Raw genomic sequence first — 24,507 nt, 5'->3', positions numbered from 1 at the left:
TTTGGAGAACAGTTTGGTAATTTCTTCAAAAGTTAAACATAAATTTACCATGCAATCAAGGATTCCACTCCTATGTACCTACCTAAAAAAAATGGAATATATTTACCAAAGACTTGTATGTAAAAGTTCATAGCAGCATAGCAGCCAAAAACTGGAAACAATTCAAATGTCCATTAACTGGTAAACAGATAAACAAAATGAGGTATATCCATATACTTCTGTTTCCACCCCATCTGGGTGTACTGCAATACGATTCTGACACTAACCATCCAGCGCTGGCATCAGATCCTGAACGTGAAGAGCTCAGTCTTCCACAAGACTGCCCTCATTTCAGACAGCTGCACGCTGGGGATCTCCAGGCCACGTGCATTTCTGACTTACTGGCTATAAGTTCAGGGGTTCCCACAATCTCCTCAGGCTCAACAATTCACTATGATGAGTCACACAACTCAAGAAAGCACTATATTTATGATTACAGTTCTATTATAAAGGATACACAAAGGGTGAAGTCTGGAAGAGACTGTAGAGTTTCTGTGCCTTCTCCACATTTAATCAGGGTGCATCACCCCCCTGACACTGGCACATCAATGTGTTCACCAACCAGGAAGCTCCACTGAGTATCAATGTCCACAGTTTTTACTGGGGCTTCATTACAGAGGCATGATTAATTAAATCATTGGCTAAGTGACTAAACTCAATCTCCAGGCCCCCACCCCTATTCTCCCAGGAGGTCTGGCAGCTGAAAGCCCAATCCTCTAATTATCTACTTGGTCTTTCTAGTCATCCTGTAGCTATCAGGACACCACTAGAGTCATCTCATTAGCATAACAAAGATACTCCTATCATTCAGGAAATTCCAGGAGCACTTATGCTTTGTGCCAGAAAAAGAGGACCCAATACATTCTTTATTATACCACACCACACAATAGAATATTATTCAACACTAAAAAGGAATGAAGGATGAGAGATGTTACAAAGTGAATAAACTTCAAGAACAATATGCTAAGGAAAAGGTACCAGATATAAAATACAACATATAGTATGACTCCATTCACATGAAATGTTTAGAAAAAGCAAATCTATAGAGACAGAAAGCACATTAGTAGTTGCCTAGGGATAGGGTAATAGGAAATGATGATAAATGGGTATGAATGACCATTTTGGGATTGTGGAAATGTTCTAACATCAGATTGTAGTGATGGCTGCATAACTCTGTAAATTTCCTAAAAAATCACTGAGTTGTACACTTAAAACAGATGAATTTTAAGGTATGCATATTATACCTCAAAAAAGTTTATTATAAATGTAGAAAAAGATTGTATACCTCAATAAAGTTATATAAAGTTGAGTTATTGTACCTCAATAAACTGAATTTAAAAATCTAAATGTGCATGTTAAAATGGTAAACATAGCTACCAGAACACAAAAGAGATACTAATACTGTACATATTTTTCATCACAGTAGAGGCAACTCTAAATCCACCCTAATATCGCTTAAAAATAAGCCTTCCAAGAATCAAATTGATCCACAAGTTAATAATACAGCTTTATTTGTAAGGGAGAAAAACTGAAAGCAACCCAAATGTCCAACAGATGAATGGATAAACAAATTGTAATATATCCATACAAGGGAACACTATTCAGTCGGTAATAAAAAATAATGAATTATTGATATATATTACAGCATGGATGAATCTCAAAACAATTTTGCTGAGAGAAAGAAGCCAGATAGGATGGGACTGACGTTAGGCTGGGCGCTATAGAAGAAAAGGTCAGTGAACTCAATGACTTAGCAATAAAAGCTAAAGCAGGCAAGGAAAAAAATAAAAGACTTGGGGGTAAAAGAGAATATCAGTTACCCAGTGGACAAAATAAACAGACAATACATATGTAATTGAAGTCTGAGAAAAGGGCCGAGGGACTAGGGGGCAGGAGCTGAGAAGAAAAATATTTCAATAATGGCCAAAATTTTCACAAATTTTCTGAAATCTATAAATCCACGGTTCTAAGAAGCTCCAATAAATACCAAGCAAGTTAAACAAAGCTAATCAAAGCACTGTGTTACTGGTAGCAAGAACAGACAAAACCCCCCTTAATGAGCTGAAAAACAAACAAAAACAAAACAAAACAAACAAACAAAACAAACAAAAAAAAAACCAGACAAAACAACTGAATAGAACAGAAAACCCCAAAATACACCCAAGCACATATGGACAATTGAATTACAACACAAGGAGGCAATGCATACCAGTGGGGAAAGTGAAATTTTGCCACTATGTAATGTGGGAACAACTGAATATCCACATGCAAACAAATAAAATTTAATCCTTAAGTAACACCCCATTTAAAAAATTCTGGTTTGACCATAGGTGCTATGGTCTGAATGTTTTGTGTCCTCCAAAAATTCATATGAAATACTAATGATAGTATGATAACACCACCATACTAAGTTATTAGGAGGAGTGGTCTTTGAGGGGGTGATTAGGTCATGAAGGCTTATACCTTTATAAAACAGGCCCCAAAGGAGCTCATTCACCCCCTTCAACCATGTGAGGACACAAGGATAAGCCATCTACGAGAAAGTGGACGCCTCACCAGACAACAAATCTGGCAGTGCCTTGATCTTGGACTTCGCAGCCTCCAGAACTTTGAGAAATAAATTTCTGTTGTTTACAACCCACCCAGTTTATGGTATTTCGTTATAACAGCTCTAATGGACTAAGATAGGACTGACTAACAGACAACAAATAGAGTGAAAAAGATAACATCAGAATATCTTCATGACATAAAGGTAAGGAAAAGTTTCTTAAATGAACACAGAAGGCCATTAACCATAGAAGTTTGATTAAATTGTACTGCATTAAAATTGTACATTTCCATTCATCAAAACATACTTTAAAAAAGGAGTCAGAAGGTAAGTCACACAGAGGGTATCAGAGCACAAAAGGGGAAGGAGTATTCAGGTAAGAGGATGGCCGACATGGGGTATCAAAGCCCAAGCAGGGTAAGAAGGATATCCAGGCAAAGGGGTAGCCTAGTCGCGGATATCAGAGCCCAAAAGGAACAAGTCAAAGGAAGACTGAGAAAAGGTTCAAACTGAAAGAAAATAAATGTGATGTCATTTGGAACTGGATCCTCTTGCTATAAAAGACATTACTGGACAACTGGTGAAACTGCAATGGGGTCTGAGTATGAATCAGTAATGTATCAATGTAGGTATCCTTATTTCCAAGAAAGTTGCTGTGGCTATGAAGCAGAACATCCTTGGTTGCTGAAGATATATACTTAAGTACTAGGAGGTTATCAAGGACTAGATGTTTGTGTTCAGTTCCCCCAAATTCATATGGTGAAACCCTAAACCCCCATGTGATATTTGGAGATGGGGCCTTTGAAGGTGATAAGGTCATGAGGGTAGAGTCCTCCTGACAGGATTGGTGCCCTTATAGAAAGAGACAGGAGAGCGCTTGCTTCCTATCTCTGCTCTCCACTCTACAGGGAATACAATGAAAAGGCCACCATCCATAAACCAGGAAGAGAGCCTCCACCAAAAATGCAGTCATGCTGGGCACCCTTATCTCTGACTTCTAGCCTCTAGAACTGTGAAAAATAAAAATGTTGTTTAAGCCACCCAGTCCATGGAGGTCAGCAATTTACTCTGAAATGCTTCAGAAAAAGTCCAAAGTCCTTTGTATTTCCAACCTTCCTATAAGTCTGTGATTGCTTGAAAAGAAAAAAAAAAAAAGGAAAGTCACCATTTAGGAGAAGATATTTGTAACAATATGCACAAAAGGCTCATCTCCAAAATAAATAACAAGAATTTCTACTAATCAATTTTTTTTTTAATTGACAGACATCTTAATGGGAAAATAAGCAAGAAACTTAACGGGTATTTCACAAAAGAGGATATTCAAATATGAAAAGGTATTCCACTTCATTAGAGAAACGTAAATTTAAACCACTGTGAGACAACACTTTGCATACACAAAAATGATCAAAAATTTTTAATCTGATAATACCAAGTTTTGGCAAGGATGTGAGACTAAGAGAATTTATAAAGGAAACTGCTCTGGCCACACTGGAAAACAAGCTGATACCATCTACTACGACTAATTATAAGTACCTAGAAATGCTACTTTTAGGAACACACCTACCAGAAATAAGCACAAGAATACTGATGATAGTATTACTTGTAACAAACACAATTTTGAAAATATACCAATAAATTGTGTTATAGACATACAATGGAATAAAATACAGTGATGAAATTAATACACTGTAGCAACAAGGATAAATCATATAAACATAACATGGAACAAAAAAAGGTAGACATGAAAGAAGATACATTCAATGATTTCACTTATATAAAGTTCAGATGCCAGATCCTGGCACCTTGATTGATATTCGACTCCCCAGCCTCCAAAATGGTGACATATAAATTTCTTTTCTTTTAAATTACCCAGTCTGCTATAGCAACACAAAACAGACTAAGACAAAGTGTGTTTGCACTGTTTTACTACTTTAAAATTGAAAGATTAAAATTCATTATGGAAAAATGTTAAAATTTGCCAAACCTATGTAAGAGTAAACCAAAGAAAGTTCCCAGATGGCTCACTTGTTAGACAAGCAAGGAAAGCAAATTACCAATGGTAAATTAATTAAATTGTGTTTGACTGCAGCAGCCAAAAAATGTGTCTAAAGAAAATCAACTTGAAAGACTATTAGTCTTTCAGCAACAACAGCTACTCAAAGAGCTGAAGACTCTGAGAGCAGTATCAATAGTCAATGTAAAAACAAGGCAAATGATTCTGAGTGGTTTTCCTTGGTTCTTGAGTCAAGATGTTTCTGATACTGCGCAATAGCTACTTACTAGAGGAGTCAGTGCTAAGTCTGCAGTAAAGCCTCTATGAAGAGTCTGCATGGAAAGAATATTTTCAAAGAAGTTGAGAAAACACTAATTCAGTACAACCTGAAGTCGAATCTGATAAGATGTGTAACAACAGATGGTTATAAAAATATTTGTAGAACAGAAAAAGACTTAGTTGGACAAATTTACAAAGCTTGTGAAAATGTAAGATGTTTAAAGTCTATGGTTACTCATTATATTTAATAGTATTCATCAACAGATACCGAACAGAAAATAATTTAATCCCTCATATTAATAAATAAGTAGTGTCAATGGTGTCATTTGTTGTTGTGGACTTAACTGTCATCATCAGTTTTGGGAATTTTTGTTAGAAATAAAAGGTGAATATCCTGACTCACTCTACCACACCTCAGTTCAAATGGCTTAGCAGTGGTAACATTTTATTGCAACTATTTGAGCTCAGGGATGAGACTGAAATTTGTCTGAACAAGAACTGCCCTCAACCACTATTATCAAAATACTGAATACCTTTGGAAATTAGCTTTTGCTATAGACTTGATAATGTTTCTTAATACAACCTAAAATTACAAGGCAAAACAGTGCTTATATATAAAACTTATACTGTAGTACAATCATTTGATGACAATTAACAATAAGCTGCTTTATATACTTCCCATGCTATCACAAGTTAAAAACAAGAAGCAAAATCTTCACTCCTACACAAATTTGTAGCAGATATATTTTCTAAGCTCAAACTAGTTCCACAGTTCCAGCACCATTTTAGGACCAAATGCAAGAGCAAAGGAAATATCCTTATTACCAAATGCATTTAAACGTTGCAGCTGGGGAGCTTCTTCTACCTAACCTTCAATTGGAAATAATTAATCTGTAATATAATGACCTTGCTAAACAGCAAGTATCAAGAGAAGAATTTTTTAAATTTCTGAAAATGACTTCTCCAAGAGTAAAGATGGTCAATCAAAATTACATGCTTGAGGTCAACATCAACAGTCATAAATAATATATTAGTACATACTTTTCACATGGCAATATATGAAAATGGCACTTTACCTCTGTAGTCTTTCAAAAACCCATAATCCTCGTTTAATTTTTTTTTTTTAAGAGATAGGGTCTTACTCTGTCACCCAGGCTGGAGTGCAGTGGCATGATCACAGCTTACTGTAACCTCAAATTCTCAAACTCAAGCAATCCTCCCACCTTAGTCTCCCAAGTAGCTAGGACTACAGGGGTATACCACCACCCCTGGCTAACTTTTTAAATTTTTTTTTGTAGGGACAGGGTCTTCCTACATTGCCCAGACTGATCTCTAACTCCTGGCCTCAAGCGATCCTCTTGCCTCCGACTCCCAAAGTGCTGGGATTACAGGTGTGAGCCACCATGCCTGACATCTAGACTAATTAATAAGAAAAACAACAGATAAACTGCAATAAAGGAGCATCCACATCCTATAATATACCTGACAAGTACTCCTCAAAACTGTCAAGGGCATTAAAAGCAAGGAAAGTATGAGGAAACTGTCACAGCCAAGAGGAACCTAAGAAGACACAATAACTAAATGTAATGTGATATCCTGGATGGGATCCAGAAACATAAAAAGAACATTAGGTAAAAACTAAAAAAAAAGTGAACAAATTATAGATTTTTGTTAATAATAATGTCTCAATATTGGTTCATTCATAAATCTGTAAGATGTTAATAATAGGGGAAACTGCACAGGAGGTATATGGGAACTCTATACCATCATCTCAATTACTCTGTAAATCTAAAACTTAAAAAGTAAAGTCTATTAATAAAAAATAATCATGTGCTAGTGGATGATAACAGTATTTGGCAGTACCTAGCTATGTGAAAAGACAATCTCAAAGATGAACACGTAGAATCTTTTTACTCATCAGGACAAATAGATAAATATTTGCACTCAATTTTGAGGATAGGAAACACTAATTATGAATCCCAATTGAGCAAAATGTTATCAACCCCAGAAAAGAATTTCATTCTTCTCATCAGCAGACCCATATTTTTGAAAACTGTATTTATTACAACTTGAGTTTCATCAATAAAAATTTTGTAGAAATTTGTTCCCTTATTATGTAAGTACTTACACAGTATCTTCAACTTTGTTTCTTGGGCTGCGAAGCCTAAAATATTTACTATTTGGCCCTTTACAAGTATCCAATTCCTGGTGTAACTGAAACAAGACTGTCCATGGTTGGTAACTGTTAAAGCTGGGTGAACAGTACATGGGGATTCAATATATTTTCTACTTTGAAATATGTTTAAAACTTATCATAAATTTTTATAACTAAAAAGATACAACATTAAATATATTGAAATTTCTTCTTGAAAGTTTTCCAAGTAAATTCAATCAAATCTCATGGAATGCATATTTTATATAAACCATACCAAAGCACAGAAAACATGGTATGTCATTATAGTCTCATCATGACGTGAAAACCAACAAGAGCCTATATTTTAAAAATTAAAGGTCAAATCTCATTATGCACATAGATGCAAAATTACTTTAAAAAATATTAGTAAATCAAATTCAGTATCCTACTTAAAAAATCATATTACAGCAAATAGCATTTACTTTAGATTTTACACTACACTGAATTTTTTTAGTGCACCACAGTAACAGATTAAACAAACATACAAAAACCATTTTAAAAGATACTGAAGGAAATATTTCAAATACTTTAACATTATTCCTGATAAAAGCTAGGATAAAAAGCTAGGAAAAAATGGTCAGATCCTTAACCCATCTTAACCAGAAACCTTCAAATACCAGATAAACATTAAAAGTATGGATACCCACAAAAGGTTAAGACAAAGGTGAAAAACCTCTGCTATTTAACATTATCGACAAAGACTTTGGCCAATGCTATTTTTTGCATTTTTCAATATCTATATATTAAAATAAATATCTTATGTATAAATTTCATCTGAACCCATGAATGGGGAGGACATGACTTTACTGAAGATCTGGCTCTATTCAAAGAGACATGCTATATTGCTATGGGAAGACTTAATATTCTAAAATAATCAAAGCAATAAAAAAATCTACGAATTAAACTAAGTCAAAATTATAACTATAATTTTTAACGGAATGAAAAGCTAATTCTAACTCCACTGAGAAAATTTTTAAGAACTGCCACAAAAATATTTTAAAAGGAGAAAAATGAGAAGAGACTTACCTTATATCACAATATAAGAAAAACAACAGAAATAAAAACAATACAATTTTAGCACAGGAACAAATAGCAAATCATAGAGCTCAAAGAGAAACTCATTTGTATATGGTAATTTAGTTTATGATATACAGGCCATTTCAATCATTTCATGAGAAAAAAAATGGCTTTTCTATAAATGGCAATAGTAAAACTAGCTACCCAGGTGGGTTAAAACACATCATACTACATGTAAAAAAATAAATTCCTGATGACTTAAAAGTAGATTTTCCTCCTTCAAAAAAAACAAAAATATAATAACAGTAAAAGAAGTATAGGAAAATATTTTTATAATCTTGGGTGTGGGGAAGGCATTCCTCAGCAAGAATCAAAATGTAGAATCTATGGATGTGACTACATCTAAATTTAAAAATTCAATAAGCAACAGTCAAAAGAATATATTTCCAACGTATATGATAAGGATTAACATCCAGGATCTATTAGTATTAACAAATCAATTTAAAACACACACATGTACAAAACATGGACCTACAAGCACAGTTCATTCCATATCAAGGGAAGCAAATGTACAAGATTGGTCTGGAATACCCTGTTATGGCAGACAGTACGCAAGCTGTCAAAGACTAACAAGGCTATGTAAAAAGGTCTCAGGAGCCAATATGATGAACATGATCCCACTGGTCAAATGTGTCACAACTGGAGCATCATCAATAAGGTGTTCAAAAGACTGAAACACATCAAGTAGGTTTTAAGTCCGTGAGTTCAAACTAACACTCCCCCCAAATTGGTCACCCTTAGAGGATAAAAGCAAATTAATACCTTATTTTGAAAATTGGTAAATACAAGGAAGGAATAAAGCATTTATCCTGTCCTTCTGACATGAACTGTACTACTGGGTAACTAGTTAGTAAACAGGGAAATATTTTTCTTTATAGAAGTATTCCAGTTACCATAATCAAAAAGGAATGACTGAATTGGAACATTATCATTTTCAACCCTTAATAAATTAATGCACCAAAACACTGAGCACAAATATCTGGTAATGTTAACAGATAACCAGACATTAGCCTCCCCATATAAGAACAAAACATTAGTGAGGTAATCCTGCACTACTACCCACCCAGTCAAACCTAGATCTTATCAAGCCTCTACATCTACCTACCAATTTACAAAAATACAAATGAGAGAGAAATATATCAAACTATACCACAGCCCAAAATCAGCAAAATCCAGGTTTCTTCAACCTGGGAACAAATGAAAACGGAAGAGGGAAACCTTAGATGGAGAGACTGAAAAGATACACCTGAACTTCAATGTTTAAAATGCTAAAACTAAACTAAGGTGTTTCGGGGTACACATCCGGGTGATGAAACTACAAAAGAAATCAAAGAAGGGTTTACCACAAAACATAGCAAACTGGATACACAGAAGGCTTAAAAAAGAAAAAGTCCTCTCTACCAGCAAATAATAAAATTTTTAAAATATGCCAATATTTATCTATGGAATTTAAAATCATATTAAAAAATATTTCTAAGAAAAGATTTATATTATAGCATAATTTACATAAGAAAAATGAAAAGAGCTATTTTCAACAAGAGTATAGTAATAATAAATTACGGGGACATCCATATGATTAAATATAGAATAGTCATTAAAAAATAAGAGCTGAGATTTGGAAAACCAAAATAATCCCTTGAAATTGATTATAGGCACACCCTATGACTCACTGATTTCACTGCAAGGTAAATCCCTAAAAGACATGTGTGAACATATGAACCAAAATCCATAAGAAAAAATATTCATAGCAGCTTTATTCATAATAGCCAAAAAGGAGAAACAAAAATGTCCATTAAACAATGAACAAAATGTGGTATTTCCATATACAACAGAATATTATTCAATTATAATAAGATATGAAGTATTGATATATACTATAATATGAATGAATGTTGAAAACATTAGGCTAGGTGAAAGATGTCACAAAAGACATACATACATACTATGTGATCCTCTTTGTATGAAATGTTCAGAACAGGCAAATCCATAGAGATAGAAAGTAGCTTAGTAGTTGACAGGGGCTGGGGTCAGGGAAGATTAGGAAATAATTGTTAATTGGCTCAGGGTTTCTTTTGGGGGTAATAAAAATGTTCTAAAATTAGGTAGTGGTGATGGTTGTACAACTCTGTGAATATATTTTAAATCCCTGAATAATAAAATAAAATAATAAAAATAAGTCACTTCAGTAAGTTTTCCCCAAAAGCTCAATACTTCATGCATATAAATATAATGGTGCGTGACATGTCTTTCACCCAGATAGATAAACATATGACGGCCATGATAATCTGAGTTACTTTTTCAACTGTATTATGTTTTGCTGCTGATTTGCTTCCTCAGATCCATTATCTCGATTATCTCAATAATCAACAGGTCCTCTCTATCTCAATTAACACTTGATAAAGGTCCATTTAGCAGAATTAAAGATCAAAAGATAACAATTTATAAAATGATTAACTAGAAATGGCAAGGTATCTGCTACTATAAAAGCAATTTAAAGCTAAAAGTGGAAAACATATTTTTATTACCATCATTCTTTAATCAAGTAAATTATCATGGTACATAATTTGCCACAAAAATTTTAGTTTTAGCTGCACATAACAGGATTTCTACTCACTGCCAACAGTAAAAAAATAAGAGGGGAGGATTGAGGCTTAACCCTATAAAAAAAAGCAACAGTAATGAGCTTTTAAATGACATGGTCATCAATGTGGCAAATTTTTTTGCCTCCAAATTGCCTTCTACAAGCAAGGTTATCAAATTCCTGGATCATTTAAGCATTCTGAACAAGCATTGGTATACATCTAATCTTACTCATGCATGACATTTATTCAAAAATGTTTGCAGATTTAGATATAAAATATAAAAGTACAAAAAAACTTTTACAGAAGTAAAGCTGGTGAGGGATATAATAGAAAAGAAGGCAAAACAGAACCATAAATTCCTTAACCCACAGGCAAATAAGAGTCGTGGAATTAGAAGCCCTAAGACTGTCTTACATTATAGGTAATACATAAAGCACTGTAAGAAAATTTTCAAAATATTTATTGTAGAAAGTCTTTTTTCTCCCAAGATAGGCTGATTAATGTAACATAAACTTCTAACTAATATTAGTATGCATATATCCTTAAATGGTTCAATGAATTTACTATGTTCCTACCATGTAAGCCACAAGAAGGGGTTGATAGGGAATATTGGCATACTGGTGATCAAGCCATTTCTTTATAAAAGAATTAAAGAAGAAAAAGTTGCAAGTAATACTTGCTTCCAAACACCAATTTAAGTAATCATTACATGTTATATCTATGTGAACATACTGTTTAGGAACATTAAACAAGTGTACAGAATCAGATCTTATTAAAAATAACTGCAGTTACTATGTGAATGAAGCATAGGAATTTCAGCACACAAAATCAACTCTTATGAATAATAAGTACTTATCAAAAAAGGAAATAAACTTATTAAAGTTAGTATGCTTACCTGAACCACCCAGGGACTGTTGGCAAAGGCCATAATATCTCTTTCTTCCCAGAAAAAAGCAGAATCTGATCTTTTTATCATTTCAAACTTACTAAGAAGTTTCATAGCATAAACTTTCTGTGATGCCTTATGACGAACCTGTTGATTTTTTGAAACACAAAAATGATTAATACTTTAGTTTTATGAGAAAGGCCAACAGATCATACTATAATACTATTATTAAAGACTTCAATTGCAAAACAAAATGATCCTTATCTAACTAATAAAAAATAAAAGCAAAACATTTTTAATGAAAGAAACAGGGAAAAAAAATTTTAAGGGAAAAAACTAACTACCAACAATATGGTTATTTGATCATTTCCTATCTTCCCCATTAGACAGTAAATTCCATAACGGTAAGAAGATATCTATTTTTGACCACCCTTTTAATTCCCAGAACATAGCAAACTGTCTACCAGAGAGATAACAGTGATAATAGTTAACATTTATTGGATAACAGTACATAATAACTGCTAATATTTATATTTGAGTGTCTAATAGGACATCTAATATTGAAACTCCTGATCTTTACTCCTGAATGGATTCCTCCCAGTCTTCCCCATTTTAGTAAATGGCAGTTTAATCCTTTTAGTTGCTCTGGCTAAAAATCCTTTAGCACCTCTTTTTCTCTCAAACAACTTATCAAATTTATCAGCCCATCATGTCTGTTCTACCTTTCAAGTAGTTTCAGAATCCCATAATTTCTAACTACCTCCACTGATACCACCCTGGTACAATATCTTTTATTTCAATTACCAGCAATACCCTCAACTAGTTTCCCTAACATTTTCACCTATCCACAGTCTAGTGATCCTTCTAAAACAAACATTTTCTGTCACTCCCCTGCTTAAAATCCCCTAAAGGCTTCCCACATCATCTCTGAATGTGCTGTTCCTTCTACCTGGAATCACCTACTCTAACTGGGCTCAATCCTTCACTTCCTTAAAATCTTTGTTCAAATGTGGCCTTCTTAGTGAGGCCTACTCTGAGCAGGCTAAACTTTCAAATTAAACATTCAACTCAAACTTTCAGTTCATTGTTCCCCTCTGCTGCCAGCATACTCCCTATTCCACTCTCTCTTCCATGCTTTTCCTCCACTGCACTTTTATCACCTATCCCTTAGCACTAGCATTTAAACCCAATAAAGGCAAGAATTTCTGTGTCTTGTTCACTGCTTAATCCCCAGTGTCTAGTATAATGCCTGATATATAATAACCTTTCAGTAAATGTTTGCTGAAAGAATGAATTTACTGAGTACTTAGTAAGTACCACGCACTGTGTGTTTTGATACATGTATTATTATTCTTAATCTTCCTAACAGTCCCAATGAGGTATTATTTCTCCCATGTTACAAATGGGAAATCTGAGGCATGAAGAAGTTAAACTGCCTAAGAGCTACACAGATAGTAAGTAAAACCATGATTTAAAAGTAGTCTGCATCCAGAATCTGGACTATCCCTACATATGTATGCCTGCAATTAGGATGATTTCCCCAAACAGGGCCCAATTACATCTGTCAACTTAGTGTTCCACCAAGTTGTGCTTCTTTTCACTCAAGTATACCAGCTTTGGTATAATAGATTATATGGTCACCCTACTCAGGGTTGGGGGAAAGAAGATAAGAGGAAGTCAAGCTCCAGACCATAGTCTACAGGGTCATAAATGATCTAGCCTATTCCCACCTTCCCAATTTAAATCTCGTCACTTGTTCCCCTTTTATTCATATTTCAGGCACACTTATCTTCTTTTAGTTCCCCTAATATAACAAAACTTTCCTCACCCCTTTATAGGTACTGGGAAGGTATTAGAAAACCCATCACAGTCCCTGACCCCACCTCTATCTAACCCAAGGACACAGGTCCTTATTCACTCAGCTGAAGTATAAAACTCCTCAAAGAGGCTTTCTCTTACCACCCTATCCAAAGTAGGAACTCATTGTTCTCTGCCTCAGAACCCCACCTGTTTTCTTCCTAGTAGATACCATAATTTGTAATTTTTTGATGTTGTTTCTTTGTATTTATTGTTTTCCATATTAGAATGTAAACTCAACAAGGGTGGGGATTATTCATGCCTATTTTGTTCTCCATCATATCCCTGGTACAAGTATGATGCCAGAATTGGCAATAAGAGACATTCACTAAGTATTTGACACATAAATTAATTTGTAAATTTTTTTACTTGATAACTGGCCAGACTATGAATTTTCAGTTTTAAAAAAGATTCAGCAGGTTTCTTGTTATCTTTTGTCAAATACTATCCATTTCTAAAATCAATACTTTCATTGATGAAGATAATGTAAACCAAAGATATGTTCATGTCTTCCCCAGACATAACAGGGAAGAATCATCATATTTTACAGATCAGATACTATAATATATAAAATGCAATAAAATTTTAGAAAATCATAAAATGTAACTCTTTAATAAAGTTTTTTCCCCAATAAAAACCAGGTAATAAGTCTTATTTGCTGAGTGTGTTTCAACAAATCACTAATAGAAAACACAGAAAAGTCCTGGGATTACACAATAAATACAAATATTTATCACTCAGAATCATGCAGTTCTGGCTATGATGGAATAACTGGTACCAGCTAATCCTCCCATTGTAGACAACCATTGAAATGGCAAAATACATAAAGCAACTGTTTTCAGGTTTTGTAAAATAAGCAGCATAAGACTATAATCCTCGAGAAAAGAGAAACTTACCAAGTCAGCCCCATAATTGCTCCCAAACTCTGATTAAAGTCATTATCCCTACTAATGCACAGCAAGTGATTATCTAAGCAAAGCACAGGGGTCCTGCTGAGTTGAAGAGGCAGAGATCAGAGTTCAAGACAAATAAGGTAGCTAAATTATACTGGGCAGGAAACTGGAAAGTAAGGTGCTGTACAGAGGGAGGTCCCTAGAAGTCACATGTAAGTACTTGGCTAAAGGCTGGTCTACCTAGAGAGAGTACTCCAAGTTGACTATAGAGTAATTGCTATAGGGTTGATGCCAGAACAGAAACACTACAGGTTAAGCTGCATTGGAAGGAATGCTTATTAATTTCTTAGGCGTCCAGATGACACAGCTTTTAAGAAAGAACCATGCTCTAAAGTAAGACCTACTCTAGCACTACCTAACAAAGCCTAATACCAAACCCTAAAGATTGAAGGTGGAACAGAATTTAAAAGTTGAATCCTACGAAGTTAAATGAACTTGGGAAACAGCTTGATCTTTCCACACATCTACAAAGTATAAAATTAAGCCTCCATGAGTTAAGGATGACCAGCAAGTAACCGGACAGCCTATGAGAACTGAAATCAACACTATTCAAAGAAAAATAACAAAATCCAGACTCTATACCATCCAAAAGGTACAATGTATAATTTGAAAATTACTAGAGAGGCAAAAAGGAAAATGTGACTCATCATCAAAGAAAAAACAGTCTACAGAAAATGGTTCCAAAAGATGTTAGATTCAGTTGACAAACACTTTAAAAATGCTCTTTTATTAAAATAAATAAGCTCAAAGAAACAAACGAAAATATGTTAAGGAAATAAAAGAAAATATAGTCTTAATGAGTAAACAAGCAAATATCAACAGAAAAACAGAAACTATAAAAAACCAACTGGATATTCTATAACTGAGAAATATAATAATTGAAGTGAAAAATTCACCATTAGTGCACACATAACAGACAATGGAGATAAAAAGGAAGTCAGTAAACCTGAACACAGATCAATCTGAACAATAAAAACAAAAATGAATAAGTGAAAATGAACAGAGACTCAGGGGCCTCCAAGACAATTTTAAACAGTCTAAAATATGTGTAAAATAAATGGAGTAAACATTCCAGTTAATAAACAGAAATTATCAAAATTTATTAAAAAGCAAGACCTGAACTTAAATAGTTTAAATATAAGATCAAATGAGTTGGAAATAAATGGATGAAAAAGATATACTATGCAAATAGCAAGGATATGAAAGTTGGCATAGTAATATCAAGCAGACTTCAAGGCCAAGAGTATTACAAGAAATATAGAGGGTAATTCATACAAAAGCAGTAAGTCATCAAGGAGGCATAAATATATGTGTATCTTTAATTAATAAGCTTGAAAAATTATAAAGTAAAAACCAAACTAAAAAGAAACAGACAAATCCATAATTTCAGTTGGTAATTTTAACACTCCCATCTCAGTACTTGATAGAACAAGTACACAAAACATCAGTATGGACATAAAGAAAATATAGCCCAGAATGAAAACTGCTTAACCAAATTGTAATTACAGAGATTATTACATTAATAGGTTATATCATTTCTCATTTTAAGATATTTTGAAATTTGAGGTATTTTGATACATTGTAACTTTATATGAAAAGAATCCTAAATGCAAAGTACCAAGCAAGTGATAAGAATCATAGGTTATATCCATCTTCTTTATTATAATAAATTACAAAGTTGGAATAACAATTACTTTGATTATATAGTATGATAAAATAATAATTACTTCACTTGTATAGCATAGGGTTATAAAACTTACAGAATGCTGAAAATAAACACACACGAAAGCAATACGAAAACACAGGTGGGGAGTGGGGAATTAGGGGATGAAGCTAGTCTTAAAACTAGAAATATCTTCCACAGCAGACAGACTTTTAATAGATTTGTGCTGAATTAGCAGATTACATCAAAGCAAATGATCATTCCAGCACTGTTGTTAATCGAGTTTAAAATATGTTAACAATGTTGTTAAAAAAGAAGTTGCTAAGGTACACCCTCTTCAGTATATATCTATACTATTCTTCAAGCCTTCACTTACTCTAAGAACAAATCAAATTTTGAACATCTCCTAACTGCATTAGAGAAAGCAATCTATATAACATTAAGAGTCAATTAATTTATACAATATTATTACTTACGCTTGATTCAGAATATAAGAATAGTTTTAAAAATTGTTATAAAGCTACGAACAGAAGCTAAAAGATATTCGTCAGCTGGTAGAAAATAGCTACATATTTATTTAAATATTTAAACCAGCAATGTTTACATATGAGATAACTAAATAAAAAAACAAATAAACCTAGAAGAAAAAAGACATTCATTCAAATAAAAAGTTATACAAGATAGGTATAAGATGATTTCTGAATATGAGAAAAATACTTATTGACTTCGCTTTTGGTGATTCTTCATGTAAAACTGCTCCCCTCTCTGGTTCCACAGCACCTAAGATAATCTATTAGTGCATACATGCCTACTTCATAAGCTCCTTTAAGGAACAGAACACATACTTTAGTGTGACTGTATAGTGGTTGGCATAAAGCCAAATTGTCTAATTCAACAAAATCATATCTATATCTGTATATGTATAAAACTTTAAATAAAGAAAGAATATTTTGGCTAGATGCCCTAGTTCATAAGGTCTGAATTTCATTTAAACTGCTTTGATAGGTCAGTTATTGGCTCATAACGTAAGAGCTAAGAACCACCAGATTGTGGTCTTTGACATAACTTGATCCACAGAGCAAACATTAAGAGACAATAGTCTTATTTATGCCAAATGTCTACACCATACCTTTAAAATTCATTAGCAGTAATGTTACAAAGTACCACAACAAAGTGCTATTGCTTTAGGAAAGCTGGTTTCCATTGATCTTCCTGTGAAATGTCTACGTCTGAGTTACTCCATTATAATCTCCCTCAGCATCTCTGTAGACTTCCCTTTATTCTCCAGCTCTTTCTCCTCTATTCAATACAGATGTATAGACAGATGAACAGACAGTCAGATATAGCAACTATTCATTACCACACGTACAGAGTAATGTTTAAAAGCATAGATTTAAATGTCAACAAATCTGGACAAAGTCCTAGCTGTTTATGAATGATATGGCCAATTTATTTAATCTCTCTAAATTTCAGTGGCTTCATCTATACAATAATATCATAGAGTCGTTGCAAAGATAAAATGAGATAACTACAAGTACTTAGCACACAGAATATACTCAGTGAAAATGTCAGCTAACTCCACCACGGACAAGGGGAACTTAGCTCATTCTATCATGAAGCATTACATGTGTCACTAGTCTATCAGTACCTAAAGGACAAAAACATTACTCCTATTCCAATGTTTCTATTTGCATAGAAAAGACTAGATAAGTGCAAAAACACCATCTAATTGACTATACATATAAGGAAAAAAAAGACCAAAAAGATAAATAAAGGGTCAAAAAGTTAACAACAGTGGTTATGTCGCAACTGATGAAATTTTGGGTGCTTTTTATTCTTATTTTTGTTTATTTGTACTTTCTATAGATTATATGTACTGCTTTAAGAAAAAATAAAACACAGGTAGATGAGCCATTCCTAAATGTAGCTAAAGACATGCCTGGAAAATCCTAAAATGGACCTCCTGGACCACTCATTTATGGACAAAAACTTTTGAAAATCATTCTAACCCAAGCACCTCATTTGAAACTTTCATATTTATTTTTATTATAAAAATTACATTATATATATTTTTATAAGAAGATCCAATGCATCTACTTGATAGTCCTGGAGTAGCTATTGTTTCTCCCACAGATGCAAGAAAAAAATGTCCTCACACTGTTTGTGGCAGCCAAGAATGAATGGGGAATACAGGAATTACAAAAACACGGAGGAAGGGAATAATTTTTGCAACTCAGAAATAACCCTATAAACAGTGAAGAGTGTTTTATTCCATAAAAGGAAAAAAAAAGTTGAGTTTACATGAGAAGTATTGGAAAATCAAGTCTCCTACCTCCCTGCCTTCTAAAGCCTGGTTTGAAACTAAATTAAAAGCCAGCCAGTGGATGCCCTAGAAGCAACCTGAGCCCAGAAGTCAGGAAGGATCATAGCCCATTCACTTCAATGAAAACTTTCTATATTCAAGGTTCTGTGCTATACAGGATATAAAAAGACAGAAAAATCCAATTCCAGATATAATCTAGTTGCACATATACACATCAGTTACCAATGTTTGGGTTGAGTTGACAAATGCCTACATGTCTCTCTGCTCCTCTACAGATATTCCTCTTCAACTATGTACTTAGCTAAAGAAGATACTCTTCCCAGATACTGGTGAACTATTTTAGATAAGCAGCTATGAATCCCTGGTGGAAATGGCAAAAATACTTGAAAGACACAGTTCCTGCCCTCAAAAAGTTTATAACATAACAGGAGGAATCAAAGAAGTCTACATATAAATGATAGCACAAAGCAAAATAAAATAATTATAATTAAAGGATACAGAGGAGACATCACACTCTGATAAAAGGTAGAGGCCAAGTACAGTGGCTCATGCCTATAATCCCAGCACTCTGGGAAGCCGAGGCAAGAGGATCACTTGAGCCCAGGAGTTCTAGACCAGCCTCAGCAACATAGTGAGACCCCACCTCTACAAAATTTTTTTTTAAAATTAGCAGGGCATGGTGGCACGCACCTGTAGTCCCAGGTACTCAGGAAGCTGAAGTGGGAGGATTACTTGAGCCCAGGAGTTTGAGGTTACAGTAAGCTATAATCATGCCACTGCACTCCAGCCTGGGCGACACAGTGAGATCCCATCTCTTTTTAAAAAAAAGAAAGGTAGAAAGAAAGAAGAGTAAACAGAATAAAGGGTTTTCTTTTAAAATGAGCAGTGAGAGACACAGAGTCAAACTATATGATTGAAGAAAGAGACAAGAAAACAACAAACAGCATGCTTTGAAATGAGTAGCCTGCCTACAATGAATAGCACAGTGGAAGATAAGAGTTAAAAAGCTTAAAAAAAAATTGGTGACATCTTACAAGAGGGCCTAGAGGGCCACGATGAAGATTTCATAGTTCATTTAGTAGGCAAAGGATCCATTAAATGCAGAGGATAGCTAATACAGTAAATGTACTTTAGAAGGGTCAATTTGGCAGCAGTTTGTATTAGATCAGATCTAGAATTCCTGGTCTTTAACTCAATATGAGGTAAAGAAATAAAGAAAACAGACAAAAACAAAACGTATGCTAGAATAGCCTCACACTTGATTCTATTACACCCACACCAAGAATTGGGATAGCAGTGATACATGAGAATGACATGAGAATGCAAGGATATAAAGTATGGGGAAAACAGTCTGCCAAATAGTAATGCTGACCCAACTGAGCTTGGATAACATGAACTGACAGAAGATTGAATATTAATATTTTCAATCTTCTTGATATTTTCTCCATCAGCACTTCACACCTAAGATCAACAGTAACGATAGTGAAACATTGTTAGCAGAAGTGGAAAAGAGAAGAACACAAAGCAGGTGTTCATATATGACTGGGTAATGAAAGGGTGGCTTGGAAGAAAGTGATGATAGTGAATACACGGGAAAAAAGTGGATAGATGGAGAAATATTATGAAGGCAGAAACAGTAGGACTTACTGAAAAATTAAATATAAGGAATGAAGGAAAGAAATCAATGATGACCCCTAACTTTTTGACTTGAGCAACTAAGCTGATTATGAGGAAGGTAAGAGAAGGAAAAGAGTTGTGGAGGAAGAGCAAAATTAGAGAGGTAATCAAACATCCTCATTTCACACATTTTATATGTCTATGACACATATTCATGGAGATGTCAAGTAAGCCACTGTGGATATGAGTTGGAGAGCAAAGTAGAAAGTTCTGAGCAGTAGCTATAAATATAAGCCTTGCCAAAACATACATTGTATTTAAAGTCACAGGTATGCACAAGCTCACCTTGGGAGAGAATGCAAATAAAAGAAACAAGACTCCAGCCATTGGACACCATTACACAATATTTAGAAGTCAGGTAGAGAATGAACCATGAAGGAAACTGAGAAAGAAGAGCCAGTAAAGTAAGAAAAAGTAGTTTCAAGAAATAAGGAGATCTGAATACTGGTAACAGTTTCATTGACATGAGAGTGAAATACTATGTAGCCAATAAAAACACAGATGAAGTCTATATTTATTGACATGAAAGATAGTTATAACCACGTAACAAAGAGAACAGACTCTGAAATCCTCTGCCTAAATTCAAATTCACTTCAACCACTTAGTAGCTAGGTGAACTCTGGCAGGTTATTTATCCTATCTGCCTGAGTTGAATTTCCCCATCTGTAAAATGGGCATAATAATAATAATATCTATCTAGAAGGACTGCTGTGAAGATTGGTTACTATATTCAAATTCCTCAAAAGTCCAGCTAGCATGTTATAACTGCTATAAAAATGTGTGCTACTATTTGCTGTTGCATTAAAAAACACAAATTATAAAACCATGCATACAATGTGAACTCTTAATATAGATATATTTAAGACATACATATTACACATATCTTTAGAAATGAAAATGCTAGAAAGCTATACATCAAATTAATAACAGTAATTATCTCTCAGTTGTGAGACTACAGGTGAATTTAAAGATAAAATCACCTATGTCACAGAACTTTCATGATAGAAAACATAACATAAATGTGTATGTTCTCTGCAGGTAGGGGAAAAAAGATAACCTAAGCAAATTTTGCATCACGGAATTTTAGAACTTTTCAATCTATAAGAAATTCCTTTTTAATATGAGGAAATCTATGCCCAAAGAAGTTAAATGACTTGATACTTTCCTAATTCACATTTTCACATGCTATTCCCTCTATGTTTTGACTCCTGCCCCAACCTCAGCTCTCCATGTAGTTAATTCCTTTACATCTTAACTCAGGTGTCACTTTCTCACAGCAAGACCTTTCCTATCTCCCCAATCTGAATTAGGCACATCCCTCCATTATTCTCTCACATACTATCTTTTCCTTCACCGTATTTATAAATCAGAAATAGTAATTTTACTTGCTTAATCTTCATCTCCTCCACAGTACCACCACTTTCAGAAAGACAGAAACTGTTACTGTATCCTGAGAGACTAGAACAGCTCCTGGAACATAACAGACCCGGATTAAATATTTCATGGGTAGATGGATAAACAAACCATTATATATCTGACAATTAACTGCTAACATTTACTGAGCACTACTATATTCCAAGGGCTGTTCCACATCTTTATATGTATTGTCACATTTAATTCTTATAGTAAGTAACCCTATGAGATATAAATGCTATTGTTATCTTCATTTAATAAATAAAAAACTAAGAGACAAAGAGATTAAAGTGAAGTCACAGCTAGTTACTGATGGAGGCGAAATTCAACTGCAAGTAATCTGACTCTAGTGCTCTTATATACAGTCATGTGTCCCTTAACAACAGGTATATGTTTTGAGTAATATGTCATTAGATGATTTTGCCATTGTGCGAACATCACAGAGCGAATTAGACACACTTAAGATGATAAAGCCTACTACACACCTAGGTATAGCCTAGTGCTCCTAGGCTACAAGCCTGTACAGCATGTTACTGTTCTGAATACTGCCTCCATGGTGGAGGCGAACACAGATATTTATTACTACACTTGCGCTCATTATGGCCATCTCTGACAGGGGTCCATTAAAATCAATTTTTATGTTTCTTATGTATTTTCCTTATCTAATGTTCTTGGCATTGTGTTTATTAGCCAGGAACACAATGTAAGTATTTGTATATCTAAACATAAAAACAGAACAGTACAAGTACGGTATAAAAGATTAAAAATGGTACACCTGTACAGGGCGCATACATGAATAAAGTCTGCAGGACTGGAATTGCTTTGAGTGAGTCACTGAGTGAGTGGTGAGTAAATGTGAAGGCCTAGGACATTACTGTACACTACTGTAGACTTTACAAATACTGTATACTTAGGCTATACTAAATTTATAAAAAAAAAATTTTTACTTCTTCAATAATAAATTAATCTTAGCTTATTGTAACTTTTAACTTTTGACTCTTTTGCAATAACATTTAGCTTAAAACAGAAACACACTGTACACAATACAAAAATATTTTTTCTTTGTATCCTTATTTTACAAGATTTTTTCTATTTTTAATTTTTTTTTTTTTTTACTTTCTAATTTTTTTGTTAATACTAAGACACAAACACAAGGCCTACACAGGGTCAAGATCATCAATGTCAGTGTCTTCTACCTCTACATCCTGTCCCATAAGAAGGTCTCCAAGGGTAATAACATCCATGGAGCTGTTATCTCTATACTAACAATGCCTTCTTCTGGAATACCTCCGACCTGAGGCTCTTCTTGAGGAAGTGTCACTCTTTCAGAAATATGTCCATGGTGGTTTGCTCAGTTTGTTTAGTTTTTCATCATAGATTTGTGTAATTCATTGCGTTACTAACATTATGATAGCTATGATGTCACTAGGCAATAGGAATTTTTCAGCTCCATTATAGTCTTATGGGACTAAAAATCATAATCATAAAGATATGCTAAATGTAGAACATTCCCTACATATCTGCCATACTAATTTATTTCCTGCATATGAATTAACTTTAAAAAGGCTATGAAAGAAGCACTTGGACTCCTCCTTTGCAAACTTATTCTTTTAAAGAGTCTCTGCATAAAGTAACAGAACCAAGAACTCAAGCGAAAACAAACATGCCACAAACTCTTGGGCCAGGGCATCAGATTAATGAAATGTTAAAATATTTTTTATTTAAAAAAATATATTACTTTGTTTCTGCATATTTTGCAGCCAAAACAAATTTTGGGTTGGAAAATTAACAACAACAACAATAAAATAAAAGCCTTCTGTATCTGTCCATTTTCCTTTGTTTCCCTTTCCTTCAACATATTGAATTATAATTATCAAAGTAACTTAGAACAGTGAATACCCTGCCATTAAAATATGACAAGTCAGGGTCTGTCATATTTCCTTCCAAAATTCAACTCCAAATTCTAGTGTCTTTTCTATAACTGCCCTGAATCATAAGTATGCAGAAACAACGCATCTGTTTCGAATATAAGCAGCATGCATCTATACACCGAACAGGAAATAGTATCAGTTAACACTTCAGGAGCACTATAACCAGGCTTATTTGTTTTATTAATTCACTTAGTCTCCCACAATGACTCCCATAAGATAGATATTATTGTCTTTATTCTATAGGTTGTAACTCAAGAGAGAGAGATTCATGCCTATGGTCACCATGATCTTTAAGTTAGAAAATGGCAGAACTAGGATTCAACTACTTTATATTTTCCCTATCTTAAATGATCTTTTATAACTCAACTGTACCATAATCTAAGCTCCTGCTCTCCCCACTAGAGTATCAAAATTCTAAAACGTGAAGCTTTACTATTTTCATTAAAAACCAAAAAACAAGCAAAAACCAAAAAAAAAAACAAAAAACAAAAAACAGTCAAACCATAACAAAACTTCATCACTTTCCAAGGCAGCCCTTTCCTCAGATCTGCTCCAAATTAACCTCTCAATTGTTTCAAGCACACCTCAGATGGTATTGTTTCAAGTCCCTGAGCACTCCACTCCTTGAGTACACTCTATTCATATGCCTTTTAAAACAGGGCAATGGGTTTCTAGTTCCACATGTAAGGAACCTGGAAGTCATCACTCCATCCTAACAACAAAGAAAAAGTTGAACAGACTGAAAAATCAACAATTCTTTTTGAATCCAAATGAGAGGTAAGGACACAGGACAAACCACTGTCCCAAGACTGGAGAAACAGAAAGGCAAACAGAGGAAGTCATGGTTACGGGATCAGAGAATCACAAGTGGAAACTGTCACAGGAACCAATGTCAGGGTAGGAAAACCTGAACTATGACAAATTGCTGGAGACTAAGTGTAGTCAAATCTGAGAACTAAAAACTCCAGGGGGACCCAGTCATAGGGGAGCCCCCACACTTTTATGGGTTTTATATCTGGGAACTCAACCAAATTCTCACAGTAAATTTCAGAGAAAAATCCCCTCATGCTTCCAGGAGGGTTAAAGGAAAAG

The 24,507-nt window shown here is 34.1% G+C and overlaps 1 protein-coding gene across 1 annotated transcript in view; it reads right to left on the bottom strand.

Annotated features, from left to right (window-relative positions):
* ROCK2 (Rho associated coiled-coil containing protein kinase 2) overlaps positions 1 to 24,507 on the bottom strand; it is a 119,492-nt gene that overhangs the window by 52,737 nt on the left and 42,248 nt on the right. The window contains exon 4 of the mRNA XM_069495157.1: positions 11,608 to 11,745. Coding sequence (XP_069351258.1) covers positions 11,608 to 11,745 — 138 coding nt within the window. The remainder of the gene's footprint in view (positions 1 to 11,607; positions 11,746 to 24,507) is intronic.

The sequence above is a fragment of the Eulemur rufifrons genome, chromosome 19, assembly GCF_041146395.1.
Source record: "Eulemur rufifrons isolate Redbay chromosome 19, OSU_ERuf_1, whole genome shotgun sequence".
In the NCBI taxonomy this organism is placed as follows: Eukaryota; Metazoa; Chordata; class Mammalia; order Primates; family Lemuridae; genus Eulemur; species Eulemur rufifrons.
This window is presented reverse-complemented; position numbering and strand designations above follow the sequence as displayed.